Source organism: Sphaeramia orbicularis, chromosome 12 (assembly GCF_902148855.1).
Source record: "Sphaeramia orbicularis chromosome 12, fSphaOr1.1, whole genome shotgun sequence".
Taxonomy (NCBI): Eukaryota; Metazoa; Chordata; class Actinopteri; order Kurtiformes; family Apogonidae; genus Sphaeramia; species Sphaeramia orbicularis.
Window position 1 is genome coordinate 76,430,797 of NC_043968.1, and position 26,502 is coordinate 76,457,298.

A 26,502-nucleotide genomic window follows, 5' to 3' on the forward strand; every position below is an offset into this window, starting at 1 on the left:
TGTAATAAAGTACAAAAAAGGAAAACTGCATTTTTTGTCATGAATTTTGTTTGTGTTCATAAATTCAAATGTTAAACATATTCATGAAGTTCACTGATGAATCCAACAAAGCTGCATGTTGTTTTTTTCTGCATTTCTGAACGTACAATTTACCTTGAAAATCAAACAAAGTTAAAAATAGAATCTGAATTACAATTTAATTATAGTGTTGGCATTCGTGTCTGTGTTCAACACGCCAAAAGGTAGATAATCAACTGCACAATTGTGACTCATGATTCTGAAAACTGTACTTGTTTTCTATGTTTAAAATGTTCAGATTTAGAAGTTGTTGGTCATATATTTTATAACCCTTTAATGTGGATGAATTCTTATAACTGCTTCTCTGCTCTGTGCCTTTCCTGATAGTTTACGACGTGCGCATGCGCAGTGGGAACGTGGTGGGTGGAGAGGAATTTTTTGTTTATTTTCGTGGCTAGCTAACCGATAGCCGGACTGGTGTTGGCTTAATTGTTGTAGTTTTACCCAAGTGCAATAAGGCGAAAAGATAAAGGAGTGCGCTTTCGCTGGTATGCTATTGTGAGATCTTTTTATATTCCTAACTCGCCATTAACAGCGCGTATTACAACATGAGAACAACTAACCTTAGCAAGCTAACGTGAAGTTGGTGAACGTGTTAGCATTAGCTGTTAGCCTGTGCGCTTTTTTAACGTTAACGCAAACGAGTTATCATTACGTAGCGTGTTAATATTTAGCTCGATCGAGAAGATTCGTTGTCATCAAACATTACCACTGGGGCAGTGATTGCTGTGAGACGAAATCACTGTAAGTCCACAAATCAATCTGTATGTTTGTGATAAGAGCTTTGAGCCGCAGCTCGAACTAGCATGAGCTAAGCTAATGTTATTCACAGTAAGCCTGTGATGGTAAGCGCCAACATGTCACAGGGCAGTTTTAGCCAAGGTTTTGCTAATCAAAAGTAGCATATTTGCAAAATGTCTGCTGTAATTTAATCGATTAGTGATGTGTATTCGTTAAAGCACACAGTTTAAGTTACATAGGTTATCTTTGAAGATAGCTTTGTCAACAGTGCCTGCGCCGCGCTGGTGCTCATCAGGGCTAACGTTAACCTAGCTAGGCTGTCCGTGCAGTTGAATACTTCCACAAACCTATCATATGTAAATAGATCTACTTGTATAGCTATCTATCTATATCTATCTATCTATATCTATATAGATAGATATAAATAGATAGATCTTAAGAGTTTCTGATTGTGTTATTGTGAGATTTAACGCACATATTGTTAAACGGTGTTGCACACTTATGCTGCAGTGAGAAGTTAACAATGATCTTGTAGATATCTTTATTTTAGAATAAAACACTTGTAAAAATTAATTAACCAATAAATATAATGCAGTACTTCAAAATTGAATACAATTAACCCTTTCATGCATAGTGGTAACGACAGTGGACAGTTTTTCTATAGATTTTCTCTTGTATATTCATGGGTTTTGTTTTAATTCCATATTAACCAACACAGTGGACGCTTATGCATCATCCCATACACTGACATTCCTGTAACTTTACTGTTTTTTTTAAATCTAAATCAATTGCTAATTGTTATTAGACTGTAATTAACAGAGTTTTTTTTTTTTTAAGTTATTTTTTCGCATATTATCTGTGAGTAATAACTAGTATTATAGTATGTTCAAATGTGAGAAAACATCAGATTAGCAGCATTAACCTCCTGAGACCCAGGAAAATTAAAATTTTAGCATTATTCCATTAAACAATTGTTTTGATTGGAAACCGCATAATGCAACAGTTTATTTTGTTTGTTTGTTTTTTTGTTTTAGATACATTAAAAATAAATAAATAAATAAATATGTATGTATATATATATATATATATATATATATATATATATATATATATATATATGTATATGTGTGTGTATATGTGTATGTTTTTTTTAATGGAATGCACTTTGCAATGGACAGCAAGTAAAACTGTCAAACTTTTGTCTCCTACAGAGGACAAAAATGCATTGCTGGGTCTCAGAAGGGTAAAAATGTTTTTATTTCATAGTTTTCATATGGTATGTCAGTAAATGCATGTTTCTTAGCTTCAGAAATTAAACACATAGTGTTCAGTTGAGTGAACATTTTTGTAACTCCATGAAAAATAGGTCCATAAAAAATAAATAAATAAAAATAAAAATCAATCACATTGTTTTGTTCATGCCTAAAGAGGAATAAAAACACTCAGGTAAAAAAAATCTTGATTAAGGTTCTCATAATTCATGCATGAAACGGTTAAACTCAGTGATTACAAGACAGAAAATGAACACAAAATAGGATTGAGTATCATATAGTCTCTCCAAATGGTAAGAACCAAGTTGAAATGGTAATTGACTGTGAATTACAGTCTGCAACTTGTAGGTTATGCAGTGTCATATTTTGGTGAGCATAGCCCTGCATTTGTGGTTATTGGACCTTTGTATTTGTGTTATAGGTTTGAGCTTGGGCTGCACCAGGTCAACAGCATTTCCATTTGGCATTGCTTCACTTCAAAGTATAGAGGATACAGCTGGAAAGTCTCCCCAAGGTTGAAACCTAAGGAGCAAGATGTCAATCACGAACACTCCTACAAGCAATGATGCCTGCCTGAGCATTGTGCATAGCCTTATGTGCCATCGACAGGGAGGAGAGAGTGAAAGCTTTGCTAAAAGAGCAATTGAAAGTCTTGTCAAGAAGCTGAAAGAGAAGAAAGATGAGTTGGATTCTCTCATCACAGCCATCACTACAAATGGAGCTCATCCAAGCAAGTGTGTAACTATACAGCGAACCTTGGATGGACGTTTACAGGTATATTGGCACATATAAATAAAGAAAAAAAAACTTTCTTGTGATGCTACTTTAAATTATATGCAAAAACTGTACCTCAAGCATTATCTGAGCTGTCTTTTCTGTGCTTTAGGTGGCTGGGCGCAAGGGTTTTCCCCATGTAGTGTATGCTCGACTGTGGAGGTGGCCAGACCTACACAAAAATGAACTGAAGCATGTGAAATACTGTCAGTATGCCTTTGACCTAAAATGTGACAATGTATGTGTCAACCCATACCACTATGAGAGGGTGGTCTCTCCTGGCATTGGTACGTATACATCTGATGTGTCATTGTGCGTTCTTTTTATTCCATGAATTTTCATAAACTGATCAGTATGTCTAATCTGTTCTTTTTAATATTTGTTTCAGATTTATCAGGACTGACCCTTTCAAGTTCAGGTAAGTCCCACAATTTTCTTCTTTGCTCTTCAAGTGTTGTGTAAAAAAGTTCATTAGTCAAACCCGTGTTTGCTGTCTTCTGCTAGGTCCACTTTTGGTAAAGGATGAGTATGACTATGATAACCAGCAGTCCCACTCCAGCTCTGAAAGCCACCTGCAGACCATCCAGCATCCCCCATCGAGGCCTGGTCCTCAAGAGACTTTCAGCACCCCAGCACTCCTCCCCCCTTCAGAGGGCAGCAGCTCAGCTTCAACCTCTGCATTCTCTACAATCACTGCTGGACCTTCAAGTGAGATATTCATAGCAACAAAACACATATTCATACTGAGGCCAAATGACATTCGTTAAGTGCATGATGTATCGGCTGTACCGAAGCCAGTGTCTGTGTACAGGACTTTATTATTATTATTATTATTATTATTATTATTATTATTATTTTTACTCAGAAGTGTTCACCATTTAGTATGTGCCATTCCTGTTTTTATGTAGATTTTATTACATTTTTAAGTGGAGCTGCACAATTAATCATAACCACTGTGTCAGCCTGTCCAGTTATATAAGGACAGAAGGCTGGACTTTAAAGGTCCAGTGTGTGTGGTGATAATTTTGGATTTAGTGAAACTGAGCAGAGAGGTGTTGAACACTGAAGTGAAAACACTACATTTTTTTAAAAAAAGGTTTTGTATTATTTACGGTAGTTAAAGTTTCTGTTTTACACATTCTAAAACAGTAGTCTGTGTATTTTACTCAATAACCAGGTAAGCATATAATATACAATATTGCAGCATTGTCTGTAATCACAGCCCTATTTTTATGTAACTATCTCTAATGTGTTGTGTCTAGATGTGATACGATTTGCTTTTCTTTAATGTACTTCTTTTAATAATGTATGACTGCTTTTACAAGCCCAAGGGACACTTCAGCCTTTTGTATGTAAAACTCAGACTGAAGTATCACAGTAAAGTATTCACACATTATTTCAATAAGAAGAGAGAAAAGGGCTTTTATCCAGGTGTTGAAGTTCAGTCTTTGATCAGACTGATATGCTGAAACCACCAACATAATAAACATCTGTCTGTGTCATAGCGTTGAGCTTTAGTGTCCAGAAATATTAATATTACTACAATTGTAACGCATAGTTACAGACTGTTGCATTTCGTGTTCCCAGATCCTACTCCCAACTGGAGCAGAGGCAGCAGTTTCACCCCAGCAGTGCCCCAACACCAGAATGGGCATCTACAGCATCACCCCCCTATGCCTCACACCGGCCATTACTGTGAGTGTCTTTAATTCAGAACTTAATTCTGGAAAGTGCAGCATACAGTGGAAACTGCTTATGGTGATTGCATTTGTCTGGGTTAAATTGATCACTGTAAGAGGGTGACTATTACAACCCTTTTAGTTTCTTAGCCATCTGTAAGTCTGCTGCTTGGTTTTATTGCTGAGAATCTGTTATTAAACATTTTCTGATTGTCTTTTTTAATGATAGTGAGGCATATTTAATAATACATTTTTATCTCTGCTTATTTACTTGTGCAGTTTTTTAAAAACAAACCAGTCAACTGAAATATTTGTCTGCCTTTTAGTTTACGAGGACGTGATGTGACTGGGAATTATTGATTGGCTTTTTGGATACTTTCTCTGTGTGCAATCAAGCTCTATTTTTTATTTTATTTTTTTAATTATTTTTATTTATTTATTTTTTACTTTTGTTTTTTAATTTTTAAAATCTTTTTATTTCTTATTTTTATTTCTTCTTCCTCCTATTATTATCATTATTATTATTATTACTATTATTTTATTTCTTATTTTTTTATTAAAACAACTAACTAACTAACTAAATAAATAACTAAAGTTCTATTTTAAGCAGTGATTTATACATGAAGTTCATGTAGCTCCAGCTTCGGATATGACAAAAAACAAACCAAGTGAGCACTGTAAACAGACTACTTGATTATTTAGAGCATTTGAATTGGATTCTGTTTCAAGATTTTGGCATCATATAAGTAAGTGACATACTGTGAACACTGTAAGCAGATTCCACTGGATTAAACCTGAAGAAGCAATTCATTTTTAAAACTGCTGGACTTATTTTGTAGGGTCAGTTACCAATGAAATTGCGTTCCAGCCCCCCATATCCAATCATCCTGGTGAGTATTGAGTACAGACAGTTGAGTTTTTTATCATGCAGATATAATTAGTCGAACCTCATTGAGCAGGGGTTGTGTGTGGTTTTGTTCCAGCGCCAGAGTACTGGTGCTCCATTGCCTACTTTGAGATGGATGTCCAGGTTGGGGAGACATTTAAGGTGCCCTCAACATGCCCGATAGTGACGGTGGATGGCTATGTAGACCCGTCAGGAGGAGATCGCTTCTGCTTGGGTCAGCTGAGCAACGTTCACAGGACAGAGAACATAGAGAGAGCAAGGTACGTGAGCGCAGCATCTGAGGTGGAATGGTACAGAACGGAGGCCGTGACGTCCCACTGTTCATGCTCTGTTCTTCCTTCTACCTCAGGCTTCACATCGGCAAAGGAGTGCAGTTGGAGTGCAAAGGTGAAGGAGATGTGTGGGTACGCTGCTTGAGTGACCACGCAGTGTTTGTACAGAGCTACTACCTCGACCGTGAGGCTGGACGTGCCCCAGGAGACGCAGTTCACAAGATCTACCCCAGCGCTTACATCAAGGTGAGGCCGTAGTACAAGTACACGACCAGTGAATGTTGGTCTGAGTACTGAGAAGTTTTACATGAAACACAGTCTGATCAGTCAATAATAATGCACTTAAAACAGAGTCATGTTCCACTGATAAAGTCATATATGGGCCCAATCCCAATTCACCCCTTAGCCCCTCCCCCTTGGACCTTGCACTTGGCACTACCCCTTTGAAACGGAGTTCTAAGGGGTAATGGTTGAAACATTCTCCTATGAATTGGTCCAACCCTTCCAGACCTGTTACATCATCATCAGTCACAGATGCCACTATAAACAGATGCAACAGCTTTGTTTCTGAAAGTATTCCCCATGCGGTCAGCAGCTGGAACCGTCTCTGTTCCATGGGCTTTGGTCATCTTTTTGTGTCTATCAACCACAAACCACAGAAATGTGATCTATAACACATTGAAACGGCATTAAACGGATGATCAAATGGTTAAGTTGTTTACAAAGAAAATCCATACATTTGTGTTTCTTTCATCATACTGCTGCACTTTTTTGCTATGTTTACCTCCATCTTGCCAATGATTTAAACAGAATTATGGGAAATTTCTCCTACCCCCCTAGTCGTAGTGTGGTCCTGGAACATCTCCGTTTGGAGGGTCAAACAGCCCTCCCCCTTAACCCTTCACCTCCATCTAATCAAGAATTGGGACAACACTACCCCTTCACGTGTACCCGCAAAATGGAGGGTTAGGGGTACGGGGGAGGGGCCAAGGGATGAACTGGGGTTGGGCCATGGACTTTAAAGGAGTGAGTTGAGTTCTCCTCCAGTAAAAGTCCCGCCCACTTCTATTGTTCAATTGATCTGCATCCAGACCACAGAACTGGAACAGAACAGAACCTGACAACCTCACAAATTCACCTGGGGATCAGATTGAACAGACACTGACGTACAGGGACACTGTTTTTTTTTGTTTTTTTTCCAATGCTGACTGTTATGTACATAAGACCTTAAATTACCTGGAGGACTGTTAAGGATTGGTCCTCCACATGGACAGTCAGAGGCTCATGTTGAGTAGGGCTGTGTATCAGCAAGAATCTGGCGATACGATACAAATCACAATGCTAGGATCATGATACGATATATCACAATATATCACGATACTGTTAAAAGGGCAATTTTTTTTGTTTCATTTTTAAAATGATTTTTTCCTTGAAGAATTGAATTACAGCAGAAATATACACAAATACTAAACACAATTTTATTTGATCAAAACAGGATCTAATGCTATATCACAAAATGTTCCTGTGTTCAAACTTAAATTATGTTTTACAGACATTACAGATTATGATCCTGTTCAAATGTTCATATTCTATTAGTACAGAACTAACATCATAACATTATTTTAGTTCAGTCCCAACAAAGGAACTAACGTTATTTAATACAAGAGTGTTAAACAATAAAAAACAAAAAAGAAAAACCAAAATGAACCTCCACAATATCTGCATTTGAATAAATACCTAAAAATATCGATACAGTAGTTTTTAATATCGATACAGTATTGTGAAATTAAATATCATCATATATTGCAGAACCAATATTTTCTTACACCCCTAGTGTTGAGTCCATCTCGTCATCAGATTGTAACGTTGTGGTGTCTCTTGTAGGTGTTTGACTTGCGTCAGTGCCACAGGCAGATGCAGCAGCAGGCGGCGACGGCTCAGGCGGCGGCTGCGGCCCAGGCAGCAGCGGTGGCTGGAAACATTCCTGGACCTGGCTCCGTGGGAGGCATCGCTCCTGCCATCAGTGAGTGTTGTTACAAACACACTTAACCTTTGACAAACATACTATTAGGACTGCTTCACAGCATCACCCGCAATCCAAGGGAATGTCCTGTTTTCAGCCTCGCAAATACACCATCATGTGAACAAATCAATCTCAGCCAGTGCTGGGTTTTGTCAAATATGCTGGTAGTTATTTTCTTAAAGGGCTCATATTTCTGTAAACCCACTTTTATTAGTCTGTGGTTCATTTATTTGTGTATTTGGACCCTAATAGTTCATACAGTTTGAATTTGAACCCTCCAGCTGCTGCAAAACTATCTTTATATTCATTTGGGCAAAAATCCAGTGGATTTCTACAACCTGTTTTAATTCCTTCTTAATTTGTTACATTTTATATCTCGTTCCGTCTCCACATTTGCACATATCAGGTCCAGACCTCAGACAAACATTTCTCCAGTATTTCTTCATAATTGTTTGTGAGCAGCAGCGGTTGTAGTCCATACCGAAAATATGTCCAAAGTTGGAGTCCATTACCTAAAATGTTCAGTTGTTGGTTCAAAGAGACAGAGCAGCACAGCCAACAACCTGGAGGGGGGGGGGGGGGGGGGGGGGGGGGCTGAAGTGGCTCATGTGCATTTAAAAAGCCAGCGCTCCAAACCACCTTTTTGGTGTCATTACTCAGAAATAGGGTTGAAGATGGACCTGTGGAGTTGAATAAATGAAGAATTCAGACCCAAGCAGAGCATTTACAGTTTATGGAGACCTCAGGGAAATGTTGGAAAATAAAGAATTCCATTTAAAAAAGCAAAATATCACTCCTTTAAAGCAAAGCTGTTCAGTCAGCACCAACTGATTCCCATCAAGTGTTAAAGTATATACTAACTAACTCACATCCACTGGCCACTTTATTAGATACACCTGGTACTGGACAGGTGGACTGAATAAAGCAGCCTGTGAGTGTATTATACTATTGATTTCAAGCTTTTATTTTAGCTGTGAGTTTAGATAGGGTTCCCACTTGCATATGATTTTTGTAGGGTTTAAAAGACATTGGATAAGTACTAATTCAAAGCTTGTGAAAAAATGAACCCTTAAAGACCCACAACAATTTTTGTCACAGTTTCCAAAAGATTTATGTTGTACCTTACCCAAGTGACTTATCACCATTTGTTATAATATCATCTGCTGCATTTATCATTTTTCTGTGAAAATCAGGTATTTTCCTCTATTTAATTCATGGATCATATAGATGTTCAGAAAACTCAGAATCAATTTGAATGTTTTTATTGTAAAAACAGTGATAACTGAAGAAAAAATGACTTTTTCAGTCCAATCTGTCATTAACTGAACATAAACCCAGTGTGTCCATCCACTGTCATTGATCCAACTCCACGGGTTTTACTGGTGAATCAAGGTTGTAGAAGATGACGGTGTTAAATTATGAAATGAAACTGTATGAACAGCCTTAATTCCAACAGGATCTAAAGTCTTTGTGGTTGGTCTACAGTGCAGTGAATGTGTGGCCTTTTTCAACTTCTACAGATTTAACGTATCCAACGTGTCTGTCCATGTTTTGGACGTTATCGTCTCTCTGATGTAAATGATTCCCCTGCAGGTTTGTCTGCTGCCGCAGGCATCGGCGTCGATGACCTGCGCAGACTGTGCATCCTGAGGATGAGCTTTGTCAAAGGATGGGGGCCGGACTACCCTCGGCAAAGCATCAAAGAAACGCCCTGCTGGATCGAGATCCATTTACACCGAGCTCTACAGCTGCTGGATGAAGTCCTGCACACCATGCCCATAGCTGACCCGCAACCTCTGGACTGAGCCGGATCAGAGACATAAACTGTACATAAATAAAAACAAACAAAAAAAGAAGAAATTGGGGGGAAAAAATTCAGCCTGCAAGCGCTCCACCTCCAGGTGTAAAGTATCTGAGGGGAAGTGCACACAGGGACGCCCCGCTGAGTAGGTGGTAGGACTAGGAACAGGACAGGAAGACCAGCAGGACAGTCCAGATCCACTGAGTTCTCAGATCCAGCCTCTGGCCTCAACACAGACTCCAGAACAACAGCCGGAGAACTTGGGAGTCAGCGCCGGGAACATTCTACACCCAGAACTGAAGCAGCGACTCAAAGCTGACAAATACTAAAACCCCTGAACATCCACACTGAGGCGATGAAACGCAGAAAGAGTCTGGAGAAGTGGACCAAGAAAAGTCTGCTGGTCCTTCTGTCCACATCTGGAGTGACCCTCCTGTTTCTGAGCCTGTTAAAGGTCCAGTGTGTCCCACACAGAAGATTCAATCACACAAACTGGACAGACTCCTAATTGTGTTCTGTTGGTTTTCTTTTCACATGGAGGGAGGGGGTCGCCGTTCACAGACCACCATGTGTCTACACTTTCACAGTCCAACCCAGAATGAATATCCCCTTCAGTAAAAACCCAGCATGAAACAGGGACTTAAAGAGGCTGATGGGACAGCTCAGTCCTCTTAGTCCTCTTCTACAGACCAAATAGGACAGTAGACCCTGGGGCCACTGGGGGGGCGTAGACACCAGTGATCAGGAAGATTCAGCTACAGCTGTATTTTACAAAAGCAATCCACAAATCTCTAAACCAGGGGGGTCAAATATACGGCCCATTGGAGACAACCGGCCCACCAGAGGGTCCGGTCGGTCCGGCCCACCAGAGGGTCCGGTCCGGCCCACCAGAGGGTCCGGTCCGGCCCGTGGGTTGAATCTGTGAAATGCAAAAATGACAGTAAAAACATTAAGTCACTGTCAAACTCATTTTAGTTCAGGTTCCACGTCAACTGGATCAGACAGTAAAATACTACCACAATAACTGAGAAATAATGACATTGTTTTAGTATGAAAAAGTAAAATTACATGAGAATGTTTCCATTCCTACCTTTTCACAACCATAAAATGTCTGGGAAAAAAAATCAGTGTAATTGTACCAATATTCAGCCTGTTGTTAAATGTTTAGTGTATTTGTAGATCCACTGGGATCTGTATGTGGAAATGTACTTGTGGAAATGATAAACAAAGGCAGAATATTAGTAAAATTGCATTTATTTTTCTTAAGAAATTTCAGGTTGTTCATGTTATTCACTTTTTTTGTAGGTCGAAACGTTCTCATGTCATTTTACTTTTTTCACTCTTAAACGATAGAGAAATGTTTTTTAGACTGAAGTTAGTATTTGTCAATATTCGTGGGTGATTCTGTTCTTATTGGAGTGGTCTGATCCACTTCAGATCAGAACCTGGACTGATCCACTTCAGATCAGAACCTGGACTGTACTGACTTTGACAGCCCTGGTCTAAACGGGTCGGTTTTCCAGCTGACCTGCCTGGTGCCACGGTAACGGCAGCTGATTTCCTTCTGTTTTTCGGCGGATGCACTGGACCTTTAAGAGGTCTCTCCGAGGCGCGCGGACGTCCTAAGTGGACTCAGACCTGGGGTGTCCTGCTGGTCCGGTCCAGTCCTCCGTCAGGGCCCCCACAGATCAGGACGTTTCTGTAAAATCACCTTCTTCATTACTCTTGTTCTTGTTCGATGTAATCTTAAATATTTTCAGTGCTGACGGTTCTTGTTGGATGTTTTTTATTCATATGGGCCCCTTCTTCAAACAGTGAGTCTGAGGCTGTCTGTGAAACGGTTCGAACACGACTCAGAGCCCCAAACTATTCATAGAATCAAATATGTACAAAAGAGAGGGGTTTTATCCCACATCAGCATAAATGATTTGTATTAGTTTGTTTTTTTTTCATTAGACGCCCACATAGTGTCCATTAGCACTTTATTCATTTGAGTATTTGTCTTGTTCCATAGTGTCACTCGTCGTGTATTCATGCATCCTTCTAGCGTAGCTGAAAAGGCTTTTATTGCAGACGATCTCAGCCAGATCAATTGAAAAATGGTTTAAAGGGATAATTTTTTAAAATGAGGTTGTTTTTTTTTCTAAATATCAAACGCCGTCCTCTTTTGGAGGAGGTTGTTTGGAATTGGTTCAGTGTGGAGAGCACAAACGTGGACTGTGGTTTGTTTTCAGAGCTTGTTTGGTCGTTTTTAGGCTGAGTATCGTTTTAACCCATAAAGACCCACTGTTACGTCTGTGGCAGTTCCCAAATGATTTTTTTTTTTCTCTATCATTAACTTTTCTTCAGTGATTTATCACCGTTTATCCTAATAATATGGTCAGTATTTTGCATTAAGTGAAAATCAGGTATTTTTCTACATTTAATTTAATTATCCTGATTGATGTCCATAAAAGCTCAAAAATAAATTAAGAATTAAGAAGCTTTATTGTCACATTAACCCTCCGGTATCCAGGTGTGCCTTTTAGGCACACTTTGCTCTTCGTGTTAAAAAGCTTCATATTATTTTTCACAATTTAAATAAGGTTAGAAATCCAAAGTTCATTTTTGCCTGATCTTTTAAATTCTGGCCACCAACTAAAATCTGTACATTTTAAACAAAAGAAAATTACAAGACTAGCATCTGTCTCCCAAGTGTGCCTAAAACGCACTATTTCTTCCATTTGATATGTATGATTAGGGCTGACCTTGATTTACAAAAATAAAATCAAATTACAGCAGAAAAATAAATCAATACTTAATATTTAATAGTTTGATTTATAGGTGTGCATTTTACACACTCTTGGTGACAGATGCTAGTATTTTTGAACATTTGACCTAGCACCAAAAGTAATAATGCAGATTAACCAATATTGCTGTTAATCATTGACATATGCCAGGCTGCAAAAATCAAATAATATATGATCCACTTTTTATGTAGTATATTGAAAAAATAATAATTTTTGGGGTTTTTTGCATCCAAAAAAATGGTTTGTTTACATTACAAACACACCATTTATAGGGTTAAAAAATGTGACAATTATGGAGTATTTGGTATTTTCATTTACAGCTCTAGTTGATGAAATAGAAAAAAAGTGTAAAAGAATTAAAAACTAGAAGCACTCGGAGAGCACAGACCTCCGCCAAGGCTGATCAGTGGCCCCCCCCACCCCCGATCACCACCAAAATTTAATCATTCCTTCCTTATCCCATTTCCAACAAACCCTGAAAATTTCATCAAAATCTGTCCATAACTTTTTGAGTTATGTTGCACACTAACGGACAGACAAACAAACAAACCCTGGCAAAAACATAACCTCCTTGGCAGAGGTAACAAACTGCATGAAAATTTTTTTTGACATTATTCCACAAGTGTGCCAAAAATGCACACTTGGGGCTTAGTAAGGGCTTTTCTGGACGGGATACCGGAGGGTTAAGACAAGGCATCAACATGATGAAATTCAGGCTGCTCTTCAGGTCAAAGTAAATGGAGCTTAACATAAAAACATACACTATATCCAAAAATAAAGTTAGCAAACACAAAGTAAAAGTAGCTAGACAATAAAAACACACACCTATCGACACTTAAAGTTGAGGGTTATTACATCAACAACAGAGAAAATGGAGGAACAAGTGTCCTTTTCAGTCCAATCTGTCATGAACTGAACATAAACCCACTGTGTCCATCCACTGTCACTGATCCAACTCCATGGGTTTCACTGGTGAATCAGTGTTGTAGAAGATGATGGTGTTTCCATGGTAACTATGGAGCCTCTGAATGTCCAAATGGGTCATATCTGATGACCATGAAAAGATGAAGAACTGTATTTTACACCAATTATTGACATGGATTGATAAAATTAGTGGATCAGCAGGTATTAAACGGTTTAGATCAGTAGAAGGTTCTGGACACCAGTGGGCGTTTGGGTCTTTATGGGTTAAATATGTGAGCATTCGGACGGCTCCTTAAATCCATGTGTCAGAATATCAGAATACTACTTCCTGTTACCCGTATTTCACAATAAAATACGCTATAGCTTGTTTATTACTTCTGGTGAAACGAAAGAATCCTGTTATTTTTATATAAACGCACAATTCTTTGGTCCAACATCTGATGCAAATAAAAAAAAAAAAAAAAGCTGAGCTACAGTTCCCTTCATTCAGTGAAACGGGTTCACGATCCAGTGTCGAACAGTCCAGAACCTGAACCACTACTGAACCACTACTGAACCAGTACACAATAGATCTGTACTAAAAGAGTGCATGCAGTCATTAAAAAGTGAATAAAAAATAACATCACATTTATTGTCGTTCAGTGACTTTGCCGTCCTGCGACAGGAAGTAGTATTAGGAGTGTTGTGTCGAAGGGCTGGGGTTTGAATCATTGGTTGGTTATTAGCAGATGTGTTACTGTGGCGATGATTTAGTGCCAGAATTCACATGCATAGAAACCATAATCAGAGCACATAAATCCCACTCTTCTTTGCACACCTGCTGTCCTTCTGTGTGCCGTCTAAGAGCTCACAGTTGCTGAATGTTGTCACTGGGGGGCGGGCATTAACCCTTTCATGCATGAATTATTAGAACCTTTGTCAAGATCTTTTCTTGAGTGTTTTTATTCCTCATTAGGCATGAAAAAACAATGCAATTGAGGTTTTTTTTTTTTTTTTTCAAGGATTTACAAAAATGTCCACTCAGCTACACCATGCATTTTATTCTTGAAGCGCAGAAACATATATTTAACCCTTTCATGCATGAATTATGAGAACCTTATCAAGATTTTATTTGTGTTTTTATTCCTCTTTAGGCATGAAAAAAAAACAATGAGATTGAATTATTATTATTCTTTTAAATTAACCTATTTTTCATGGAGTTACAAAAATGTCCACTCATTTGGACACCGTGTGTTTAATTTTTGAAGCAAAGAAACATCTATTTAAACGCAATATCAGAAAGTGAAACTGAAAACTATGAAACAAAAGCATTTTTAATGCAGCTAATCTGATGTTTTCTTACCTTTTAACATATTCTAATACTAGTTCTTACTCACTTCATGGAGATAATATTAAAAAAAACCGTTATATTTAAGAAAACTTAATTTCAGTCTAATAACTAGCAACTGATTTACACTCAATCATGTCACTGCAGATCAGGTTTATCAAGAACATAAAGTTACAGTAATGGTATGAATTTCAGTGTATTATGGGATGGTGCACAAGTGTCCACTGTGTCGGCTGATATGGAACTAAAACAACAAAACCCATGAATATACAAGAGAACAGCTGGAGAGTACCTGTCTACTGTAGTGACCAGTATGCATGAAAGGGTTAAAACCCAATATTAGAAAGTGATATGAAAACAATGACATAAAAACATATTTAATGCTGCTCATCAAATGTTTTCTCACGTTTTAACATACTCTAATACTAGTGAGGACTCGATTGATTGTTTTGATTGATGTATTTATTACAAATATGAATGTCAAAACAGAAGAAAATAAATAAAACACTTAAAAATAAGACATAAAACATTCGAAAAGGAGTGAGAAGAAGCATAACGTATAAAATCCCACTCTTTAAATAATTAATAACAGTAAGAATCTTCCTAGTTCATGGAGATAATATGCAAAAAAAAAAAAAAACTTAATTACAATCTAACAATTAACAGTTGATTTAAAGTCAGACATATCACTGCAGATCAGATTTATCAAGAACAGCAAAGTTACAGTAATGGTCTGAATGTCAGTGTATTATTATGGGATGGTGCAGAAGTTTCCACTGTGTCGGCTGATATGAAACTAAAACAACAAAACCTGTGAATATACAAGAGAACAGCTGGAGAACTGTCCACTGGAGTGAACGCTGTGAATGAAAGGGTTAAATACAGTCCCTCTCCCTCTGATTGGTCAGTTAAGGAACCTGCTGTCTCCGGGTCAGAACCAATCCGAAGCAGACGAGGGCGGGTCATCCGGTGCCATCCGGCATCGGCCTCTCCGCTGACTCTAGACGGTCAAAGTTTTGTATTTGTGTCTGCTTCTCCACACTGCAAAAATCTAAATCAAACCCCACGAAGGCGGGGTTCACCCTGGACATGTTACCAGTTCATTGGCTAACATGTAGACAGTAGGTTTCTAAACTGACCAATCAGAGGGACAGGGGTTCTGTGTAACCCTTTCATGCATGAATTCTGAGAACCTTAGTCGAGATTTTTTCCTGAGTGTTTTTATTCCTCTTTAGGCATGAAAAAACAATGCAATAGAATTTTTTTTAATAAACCTGTTTTTATGAAGGTAAATTTGTTTCTTTATTGCTTTAACTAAAAAAAAAAAGTCAATTAAAAAAAAAAAAGTGTTTGAATGCAAAAAAAAAAAAAAAAAATTACGATCCAAAAAATTGCATTTGAACACTTTTTTCTTTGAAGTGAAATTTTTTTTTTTAAATAGATTTTTTTTTTTTTAAATGGAAATATTTTTTTTGATTAAAGCAATAAAGAAACAAATCTACCTTCTTAATTTTTGTAGAGTTCCAAAAATGTCCACTCCGCTGGACACCATGTGTTTAACCCTCTCATGCATGAATTATGAGAACCTTAGTTGAGATCCCCCCCCCCCCCCCCCCAAGTGTTTTTATTCCTCTTTAGGCATGAAAAAAACAATGCAATAGAATTTTTTTTAATAAACCTGTTTTTTATGAAGGTAAATTTGTTTCTTTATTGCTTTAACTAAAAAAAAAAAATTCAATTAAAAAAAGTGTTTGACTGCAAAAAAAATTACGATCCAAAAAATTGCATTTTAACACTTTTTTTCTTTGAAGTGAAATTATTTTTAATTGATGGTTTATTTATTTTTTTTTAAATGAAAATATTTTTTTGGGGGTAAAGCAATAAAGAAACAAATCTACCTTCATAATTTTTTGTGGAGTTCCAAAAATGTCCACTCCGCTGGACACCATGGGTTTAATTTTTGAATATCAGAAAGTGATATACAAAATCGAAACATTTTTAATGCAGCTAACTGGATGTTTTCTCACGTTTTATCATATGCGCAATTTTTTATTAGCAATTGATTTACACTCAAACATGTCACTGCAGATCAGGTTTATCAAGAACAGTAAAAGTTAAAGTAATGGTCTGAATGTCAGTGTATGGGATGATACATAGGCGTCCACTGAGTTAACTCATATCGAACTAAAACAACAAAACCCATGAGTATATTCGAGAACAGCTGTCCACTGTACTGACCAATATGCATAAAAGGGTTAATGCCCCCTGCAACCCCCCCCCCCCCCCCCCCCCCCCCCCCCCCCCCCAGAGTGACAAAATTCAGCAACTGTGAGCCCTTAGAGCACAGGTGTCAAACATGCGGCCCGGGGGCCAAATCTGGCCCGCCAAAGGTTCCAATCCGGCCCGCAGGATGAAAGTGCGAAAATGAACCTGAACAGTCCAGGTTGTCCGAGTCATTTTGGTTCAGGTTCCACATACAGACCAATGTGATCTACAGTAAAAATAACAACACAATAACACATAAATAATGACAACGACACATTTTCTTTGTGAAAAATTTAAGTGAAAAAATAAGATTAGAAAATGTGAAAATATTTACATTTTCAAAATTATTTTTTCACAATAAAATACAAATAAATACATAAATAAGAACAACCTGAAATGTGCAGTTTGAACACTATTCTGCCTGTTACTGAATGTTTTGTGCATTTATGGATCCACTGTGATCTGAGTTGTGTTCATAATAAGAGATGGAATATTGTAGAAATTGTTCAAATTTTAGTTCCAAACTCCAAAATTTTAACAATATTCTGCCTGTTACCAAATGTTTATGGAACACTGTGTGTAAATGTACATGTATAAATAACACTGGGTTACAAAAAAATGTTTTTTTGCAAGTTGTCTAGGTTTTTTCAACTGAATTAGGACCATTTTGCACCGCTAAATCCAAAAATGACATCTGTTTTTCTCAATCAGGTCAGGTTTTTTTGCTAATTTGATTTTGAAAAATTTTGATCTTCTCACAAAATTGATTACATTTTTGTGACTTTATCAGTTGTTTTTTTTATATAGTTCTCACCCAAAATAGGTTTTAAGAGAAAAAAAATCCTTTTCTAGGTACAATGGTGTATTCACCGCAGATGTAGCAGAATACGTCAGGCTTATTTTTGCAAGATCTTCCAGTCGAAGCCATTTCATTCACCTGTAATATTAAAAAAAACATTAATCATAAATTGGCAAAAGTAAAATCTTCAGAACTCGTTTATTGCGAGAAATATGAAAGAATTTTGTATCATATGATGTGACAATGCCCATAAATGTAAGCAAAAATGTTAAAAAGCCAATATGTAGCATAGTTCAGAAAGTTGACCTGATTGAGCAAAATTAATGTGATTTTTGGATTCAGCACACCAAAATTATCCTAAATCGGCTCAAAAAACTTAAACAATAAATTTGTTGTTGACCAGTGTAATAAGTCGAGGCATAATATTGTTAAAATTGCACAAATTTTTCAAATGAAATTTCAGTTTTTTCAGGTTATTCACATCTTTTTTTTTTTTTAATGTAAATATTTTCATAATTTAATTAATTTTGTGCTAAAACAAAAAGAAAAACTTGGATTTGTCATTATTTATAGATTATTAAGTTAGTATTTTACTGGTCTGGCCCACTTGAGATCAGATTGGGCTAAATATGGCCCCTGAACCAAAATAAATTGAGAATGACACCTTTGCTTTAGAAGGTACAGAGAATGACAGCGAACATGCAGAGTGACGGTGGGCGTTCTGCGCTCTGATTATGGTTTCTATGTGTGTGAATTTTGGCGCTAAATTCCTGCCGTACTTCATCGTCACCTGGTTTGATTTGAGGACATTGAACCATTAAAACATCTGAGCAAAGGACGCAGAGGAATTAACTGTGAGAGGAAGCGTAAGCCATACTGATGCCAAATAAACCTGATGGGAGTGGAAAGGTTCACCGCCGCCGCCGCAGTCATGTCAGTGTCGCGTTGCTCGGTTTTAATTCTCAACTGAATGAATTTTAGTGTTTGCTCAGCACTATCGATCTGATGATATTTTGGTATTTGGAGCTCTGTTTACTTCCAGCTGTTGCAGTATTTTCTACTTTTGCTACCTTTACAGTGAGAAACCGTAAAAATGAAATGATTCAAAAAAAAAAAAAAAAAAAACGAAAAAAGCTGTACATTCTTCGGGAAATGCAAGTTCATGTTCACGGCTATCTTTATGATTACGTCATACATTCTGAATCCATACTGAGTTTGAATGATATTGGTGTTTATATGTATGAATATGTTTGAATAAAATTTAATGCGCTAACGCTGTTGTTGTCGGACCCACAATATGCAATACTTTCACTTATTTACCTTTATTTATTTATTTTTTTGGATTTTTGTTTTTTTCTAAATGCTTAGTTTTAGTTTAGTTTCAGTATTAATTTGAGGGTTTTTTTTTTTTTTTTTTTTTAACTTTTTATTTATTCCACCCATATAAAACACATGGAGATGTAAAAAAATCACACCAGCCTCAGTCTATAAATCACTCGATCCATATCACATTACTTTCACTCATAACTACTTATACTACGCCTTTTACATATAGGTCCAAAACATGTCAAGGTCATATCTATTTTACACAGATACCAACAACATTCTTGAAATCTGACTTCTAATATTCCACCAGCACAAATAAATGTATTTGCAAAACCAAAAGAGGTGCTACTGAGGAAAAGAAATAGAATAAAATAATTGAGTTACAAAAAAAAAAAGCAATATTAAAAACAAAAAGAGGTATTTAGAGCTCTTGTATCGCTTGAATTATTGGTTTCCATCTTCTCTCAAATTTTTCTAGTTTCAGTTGTAACCTTGCAGTAGTTTTTTTTTCCATTATAACAACCTTTTTTACTTTGTCTATCCATTGCGTTATGTTGGGGGGGGGTGGTGGTGGTTTCAGCCAGTTAATTGTGATCATTAGGGACCGAGCCGAAAGGTAAGGCCCTCTCACACAGTGAGAGGCCTTGCCCGCAAGCAAGGCCCTATTGTTATTCGTTCTTTTTTTAGTTTTTTTTCCGCCGTCACTTTGAACTGGATTTTGACCCTGTAAACATGTTCAAAAACTCACCAAATTTGGCACATGTCAGGCCTGGCGAAAAATTTTATAAAATGAAAAAATTAACCCCATAGGTGCCAAAATGGGCTCTCTAGCGCCACCGATGTGAAAAAAACGGAAACAGCCCTAGTGGCCAGTAGGAATGTCGTAGAGACATGGAACCAGTGCCAAAATGTTTGTTGGATGAAGCACTACAAATGATACACGGATGCCCCTAACCTAACTCCAACAGGAAGTTCGCAATATGCCTTTGAAAGTTACTCTACGTTTCTGCAATTACTGCTTATTCATTTCAGGATTTTGAAATTCCCACAAGTCTGCAGAATCCAAAAGTGAAAGAATTTTTCAGATATGATCTACGGTTATGGAATAATGCCGATTTTTTTGAAGACTATGTTTAGTTTCACGTTTAACAATAAGAAAATCCCTATATAATACTTACCAGTGCACTTATGCATGTGTCTGGCAATAGACTAATGGCTAGAGCACTAGTCTGTAGTGCAGGAGTCCTGGGTTCAAACCCCAGGCAGGGTACTGAATTCCCCCCCCCCCTCACATTTTAAAACAGGTTTTGCTGCATTATATTGTGGATATTGAACATTTTGCACACATTATAAGGTACAAGGAGTAAGTGTTTTCAAAATAAAACCCCTATTAAAAATAATACATAATGTCTATTACATAACTTCTTTTCATTTTTATGACCAAACGCTCAACTGTTTGTTCAGTGTTTCTTCATTCAAAAGTACTCTTTCTCACAGACACACATGCTCACACAACAGGGTTTTTCCAAAATAAAAGCCTTAAATGTGGTAAATCATCACTTTTATGCTGAGTTATTCATACAATTTCACTTCATTTTTCAAACTGATTCTTTCTCTCACATACAAAACTAGAAGCACTCGGAGAGCGCAGACCTCTGCCAAGGCTGATCAGTGGCCCCCCCCCCGTGGGCACCCCCACGCCAAGGAGGTTATGTTTTTGCCAGGGTTTGTTTGTTTGTCTGTCTGTCCGTTAGTGTGCAACATAACTCAAAAAGTTATGGACAGATTTTGATGAAATTTTCTGGTCTGCCCCCCCCCCCCCCCCCGTGGGCCCCCCACCTCCGATCACCACCAAAATTTAATCATTTCTTCCTTATCCCATTTCCAACAAACCCTGAAAATTTCATCAAAATCTGTCCATAACTTTTTGAGTTATGTTGCACACTAACGGACAGACAGACAGACAAACAAACCCTGGTAAAAACATAACCTCCTTGGCGGAGGTAACAAATGCACATACACACAGTAGGGTTTCCAAAATAAAAGTCTCATTTAAAGGTGCTGGTGGTTTCAGCAGAGGGTCGCTGGTGTTCTGTACAGATGTAAGGAGGACAGACACTAAAGGGTGGGAACTGGTATGGGGACGGAGAGGTGTGAGTGGAGTTGAGGTGTCGACGGTCACGGGTGGAATATCGCGGGGGAGGCAGAACGCCCGGTGCGAGGTCCCGCCCAATGCTGCTTGCAGCTTTTATTTTCTTTGCTATTACAAGTAAGACTTTCAATAAAAAGCTACAATCTCTGTCTATCAGATCTTCAGGTAATATTCCAAGTATATACAGGGTTAAATCAAGATGTAGGTCAATACCAAGAAATCTTTTTATTTCTGTTTTCACACACTTCCAAAAATCTTTGATCTGTGGGCAATCCCAAAATATATGAGTGAAGTCACCCACCGTTCCACAATTCCTCCAACATAAATCTGATGTTTTACTATATTTTGCAGTGACAAATGGAGTGTTAAAGTAACGCATCTTCACTTTGAGGGTTTTTTAAAAAAATTTTTTTAATATCTTTTCTCTTCTTCGCTGTCGTATTCAAATAAATCCCGTACAGGACTCTGCTGCTTTCTCCCAACTTTAGTCTCCATGTTTTAAGGTAGAGTGGGGACCAGAAGACAACTCTAAACCACAAGTGACGGACCGTTAAATATCATATGGTACCAGCAGCTAAAATTGCTTGAGGGAAATAAATCGATTTTGTATCAATCCGACATTGAAAAAGATGAAAACGAAGGGAATTTTATCCATAATTTTTATCTCTTTTAGTTAGTTTTGTAAGCACACAATACAGTTTCCGTTATTTTTTTCTTTTAATTATAGTTTTTATTTATTTCAGTTAGCGAAAATGTTTTTACAATTCTAGTTTTCATCACTTCGTTAGTTTTCGTTAACGATAATAACCTTGCATCAGACTGGTTCATAAACTTAATTATAATTATTTGTAGGACAACTGTCAACATCATACCTCATGTAAAAAAAAAACATACACTGGGCTGGATATTAAAGTATGATTTTTTTGTTGTTGTTGTTGTGGACGAATGTCGTGGATGATCCCTGGAGTTTCAACTACAACAGACACAGAGTTTGAACAAGAAAACGTTTATTACTGCAAAGACAAGTCACAAATTTTAAGAAAACAACACTAAGAAGCTAGCCTGAGCTGAGATCTGAAATATTCAGAAAACCAAACTACATGTGTCTTTAATAGTTTCTATATTCATCAATACGACACACTAAATGATATTTTTTATAAATATAAAAGTCCCCCAATTATCCTTGTTTTTCATGTAAAATACACAATACAAATCACCCTACACGCATTGGTTTGCTCGCCAATTGAAGAAGAATACATTATATGAAGAAAACTTAACGGTACACGAAAAAAAAGCCACGTGAAATTTGTGTGTTATATATTATCAGATACTATACATTATCCAAAAAAGAGGAAAAGAAAATCACAAAAAGCACTTTAGCCAACATATCTGATAAAATGTTCACCAAAAGAACAAATCATATAATTAGGACACAAATAAATAGATTTTGTAAGTTTTTGATATTTACATATTTTTGTCTTGGGTGAATCAAAAATGAAAAACCTTCCCCAAATGCCACTGCCGAATGCTTGTGCTTGCATTAGAGCGTGCTACACTTGGCCACGACTCACTAGACTGTCAAATGGCACTTGAAAACATCCAAATACAAACGTCAAACGGGTCACAGCGTTCAGAAAAAGAGCATTTGACAGAAAAAGAAACGGAAAAAAAGAATCACAATCATGAGAAAAACCAGTGTTAAAAGGAGCGTTTTCCTTTGGGTCCAGAGACAAACCTGGGCCAAAACTTCAGTTTCAGTAAAAAAAAAAAAAAAAAAAAAAAAAAAAAAAAAAAATCTACAGAAAATGAGAAAAGTTCAATGTCAAAATGACACTTCCAGTTGCTCTGGAGCTCAAATACTACGATGTATTCAACAAAAAAAAGAAAAAAGGGATTTGATTTAAATATGATTGAATTCTGACTTGTTTCAGTCTTCGTTTCTACACATATTTGAATAATAACAGGTCATTTCAGTTTCAGCTAAACCGGTTTGGGGCCTGAATGTGACTTCCGCATCACTGACCTTCACGGTTCTGTGGCGTCACATCCAGTAAACAATAAAACAGCCCTGTTTGTTGTCTCAGCGACGGCGCCTGCGCAATGAAACGTAAGCGCCGGTTGCCTCGTCCGTCTGTAGCCCACCAAGAGACCCGACGGTCAACCCGGCCCGTCTGCCGCGGCCCGGGTGACGTTAAAGGCACTGGAGTCTGCGGAGGCTCAGGGAAGCTGCCATCGTCCAGGTCTGAGGCATCTCTCAGCTAGTCACTACGTCAGCAACGGAAGGAATAGCTTATATATTTAGACAAGGTTCCAAGTACGTTTTGTGGTTGGAAATGGGCTCATATGCAAACAGCTGTTAGCAGAAAAAAAACAAAAAAACAAACTATAAATAAATCAGATTTTCTAAGACACTGATAAATGAAAGTCCAGTTGTGTTGGCAGCATCAGTCCAGTGTAAACCAGGCAGAAAGAAGAAGAAGAAGAAGAACAACAACAGAAGGTTCCAGCAGCACATGGTAGGTGTGCAAGACCAGAAAGCACTTGTGTTCCTAAAGCACAGAATCAATATTAAAAGAACAAACCTTTAGAAGAAATCACCTCAGGCACAAAAATAATACAAGGTACCATCTACAGCATCTGGAGCGAAATGTCATGAGGGAGATGAATCAGATTGAAAGGAAAACTAAATATTCATACATATACATATATATACATGTATACACTGACTGGACAAAAAAAAAAACAGTCACACATGCGATATTTGACGGCACCACCTTTAGGTTCGACTCCAGGAGACACTGACTGGATTTAAGAAGCTCCTGAAGACCCAGCTCTTCAGAGAGCACCTGCTGTCCTAGCACTTTCAAACATTCCATTTTAAATATATTATCATGTCTAGTCTGTCGTTTTTACTTGGTATTTTTATTTCACTGTTTTTAAGTATACAGCTACTTTTATGTCTCTTTTAACCCTCCAGTATCCTGTCCAGCAAAGCCCTTACTAAACCCCAAGTGTGCTTTTTTTGCATACTTGTGGAATAATGTCAAAAAAAAATTTCATAGTTTGTTTTTAATTCTTTTACACTTTTTTTTCTATTTCATCAACTTGAGCCGTAAATAAAAATACCAAATACTCAATAATTGTCACATTTTTTAACCCTTTAAATACTGTTTGTAATGTAAACAAACCATTTTTTTTGATGCAAAAAAACAAAAAAAAAAAAATTTTTTTTTTTTCAATATACTACATAAAAAGTGGATCACATATTATTTGATTTTTGCAGCCTGGCATATGTCAATGATTAACTCCAACATTGGTTAATTTGCATTATTATTTTTGGCGCTAGGTCAAATGTTCAAAAATACTAGCATGTCACCAAGTGTGCGTAAAATGCACACCTATAAATCAAACTATTAAATATTATATATTGATTTATTTTTCTGCTCTAATTTGAGTTTATTTTTGTAAATCAAGGTCAGCCCTAATCATACATATCAAATGGAAGAAATAGTGCGTTTTTGGCACACTTGGGAGACAGATGCTAGTCTGGTAATTTTCTTTTGTTTACAATGTGCACATTTTAGTTGGTGGGCAGAATTTTAAAGATCATGCAAAAATGAACAACTTTTGAATTCTAACCTTATTTAAATTGTGAAAAATAATATATAAGTTTTTTTAACACAAAGTGCAAAGTGTGCCTAAAAGGCGCACCCGGATACCGGAGGGTTAATTTATTCTTGTATTTTAGTCTATTATTTTGCTTTTTATTCTTCTGTTTGACAGGGTTTTAATTGTACAGCTGTTTTATGTTTTTAATCTATTCTTGTATTTTTCTTTCATTTTTTGTTTTTTCCCCTGTATGTCACTTTACAAAAAAGCGTCTGCCAAATGCATAAATGTAAATGTAAATATAACTCAGTAAATAGTCCAGATCCTTCCATGGGTCAGAACTGCAGTGGGTCAGATGTTTGAGCTGGACCTGAGTCAGTGTCCTCATGTCTTTAACCTCAGACAGATTGGACCCAGACTGGACTGATCCGGATCATCATCTACACATGGATCAGACGTCCATAAAGTCCAGACTCTAATGTGGGATGTGATGTAGCGGTCCAATTCTATATTATCAACTAGAAGCACTCGGAGAGCGCAGACCTCCGCCAAGGCTGATCAGTGGGCCCCCCCGTGGGCCCCCCCACCCCCGATCACCCCCAAAAGTTAATCATTTCTTCCTTATCCCATTTCCAACAAACCCTGAAAATTTCATCAAAATCTGTCCATAACTTTTTGAGTTATGTTGCACACTAACGGACAGACAAACAAACAGACAAACAAACCCTGGCAAAAACATAACCTCCTTGGCGGAGGTAATAATAATCACAAATTAATGCAACTATAGATGGAACAGATTTCCTTTTCTAATTTGTCAGACACATGGAAAAACAGTTCATTCTTTTACCTTTGACATGTTTGGGCTCCAACCTGTGTCCTTCCTCAGAAGGGTCACTTGTTGTTCCTGTGACATGTTGTAGAAGCCAATACTGTAATAACAAACGATAACGTAATAACGGCCGATCATGTAATAAATTTGCTATTTTTAAAATGTAATAGGCCATTAATGTAATATCTGGCCAATAACGTAATAAAAGTCCTGAACTGATAACATAATAGCTTTTGGCCAATAACATTACAACTTATTACGTTATTGGTTAAGTTACAAATAGTTCTTTTTTTTTTTTTTTACCAGGCCAATAATGTAATAACCAGCCAATAAGTTATAATGTTATTGGCCAAAAGTTATTACGTTATCGGTTCAGGACTTTTATTATGTTATTGGCCAGATATTACGTTATTGGCTTATAACATTTTAAAAACGGCAAATTTATTACATTATAGGCCGTTATTACGTTATCAGCTGTTATTACATTATTGGCTTCTACACGTGTCATGGGAAGAAGCAACGGTCATCTGCTCTCAAACCAACAAATACCACAGATGGATCAGGGAGGCCGTAGAAATCAGAAAATGGGCCCTGAGAACCATGAACAGGGATGAGGGATCCTCCACCTGATCCCACACCTGTCCTCTGTGGGGTGCCAGACAGTAGGGGGCAGAATCCCCCCTGTTGTCTGGGAAACCAGGATAAAACAGCTGACGACGACACGTCACAGGAACAAGTGACCCTTCTGAGGAAGGACACAGGTTGGAACCGAAACATGTAAAGGTAAAAATAATTAACTCTTTCCATCTGTCTGACAAATAATTAAAGGAAATCTGTAGAAGTTCTAGTAGACAGTATGAACCTGATTGGACTGTGGACGGAACAAATATTATGAACCTTACTATGACATGACAGAAGCATTATGTGGAAAAACAG

General features: G+C 37.3%; 1 protein-coding gene across 2 annotated transcripts; it reads left to right on the plus strand.

The window, feature by feature from the left end:
- Window positions 1–439: 439 nt before the first annotated feature.
- On the plus strand, window positions 440–10,775 carry smad4a (SMAD family member 4a). 2 transcript variants are annotated; one of them, XM_030151095.1, is made up of 11 exons: window positions 440–822; window positions 2,512–2,864; window positions 2,977–3,151; window positions 3,253–3,282; window positions 3,369–3,572; window positions 4,452–4,559; window positions 5,383–5,433; window positions 5,527–5,710; window positions 5,800–5,968; window positions 7,607–7,745; window positions 9,339–10,775. In XM_030151095.1, exons 2-11 carry the CDS (start codon window positions 2,625–2,627, stop codon window positions 9,548–9,550), a joined length of 1,512 nt encoding a protein of 503 aa, XP_030006955.1. In that variant the 5' UTR covers window positions 440–822; window positions 2,512–2,624; the 3' UTR covers window positions 9,551–10,775. The 2 variants fall into 2 exon arrangements, with proteins under 2 accessions (XP_030006955.1, XP_030006956.1); XM_030151096.1 differs by having other exon boundaries at window positions 440–566.
- The last annotated feature ends 15,727 nt before the right edge of the window (window positions 10,776–26,502 follow it).

Bases quoted from the DNA above. Each gene is read 5' to 3' on its own strand.
- smad4a (XM_030151095.1), top strand. From the start codon at position 2,625: ATGTCAATCACGAACACTCCTACAAGCAATGATGCCTGCCTGAGCATT. The intron at 3,573-4,451 runs GTGAGATATTCA...TCGTGTTCCCAG, and splicing joins AATCACTGCTGGACCTTCAA to ATCCTACTCCCAACTGGAGC. The intron at 5,969-7,606 runs GTGAGGCCGTAG...TGTCTCTTGTAG, and splicing joins ACCCCAGCGCTTACATCAAG to GTGTTTGACTTGCGTCAGTG.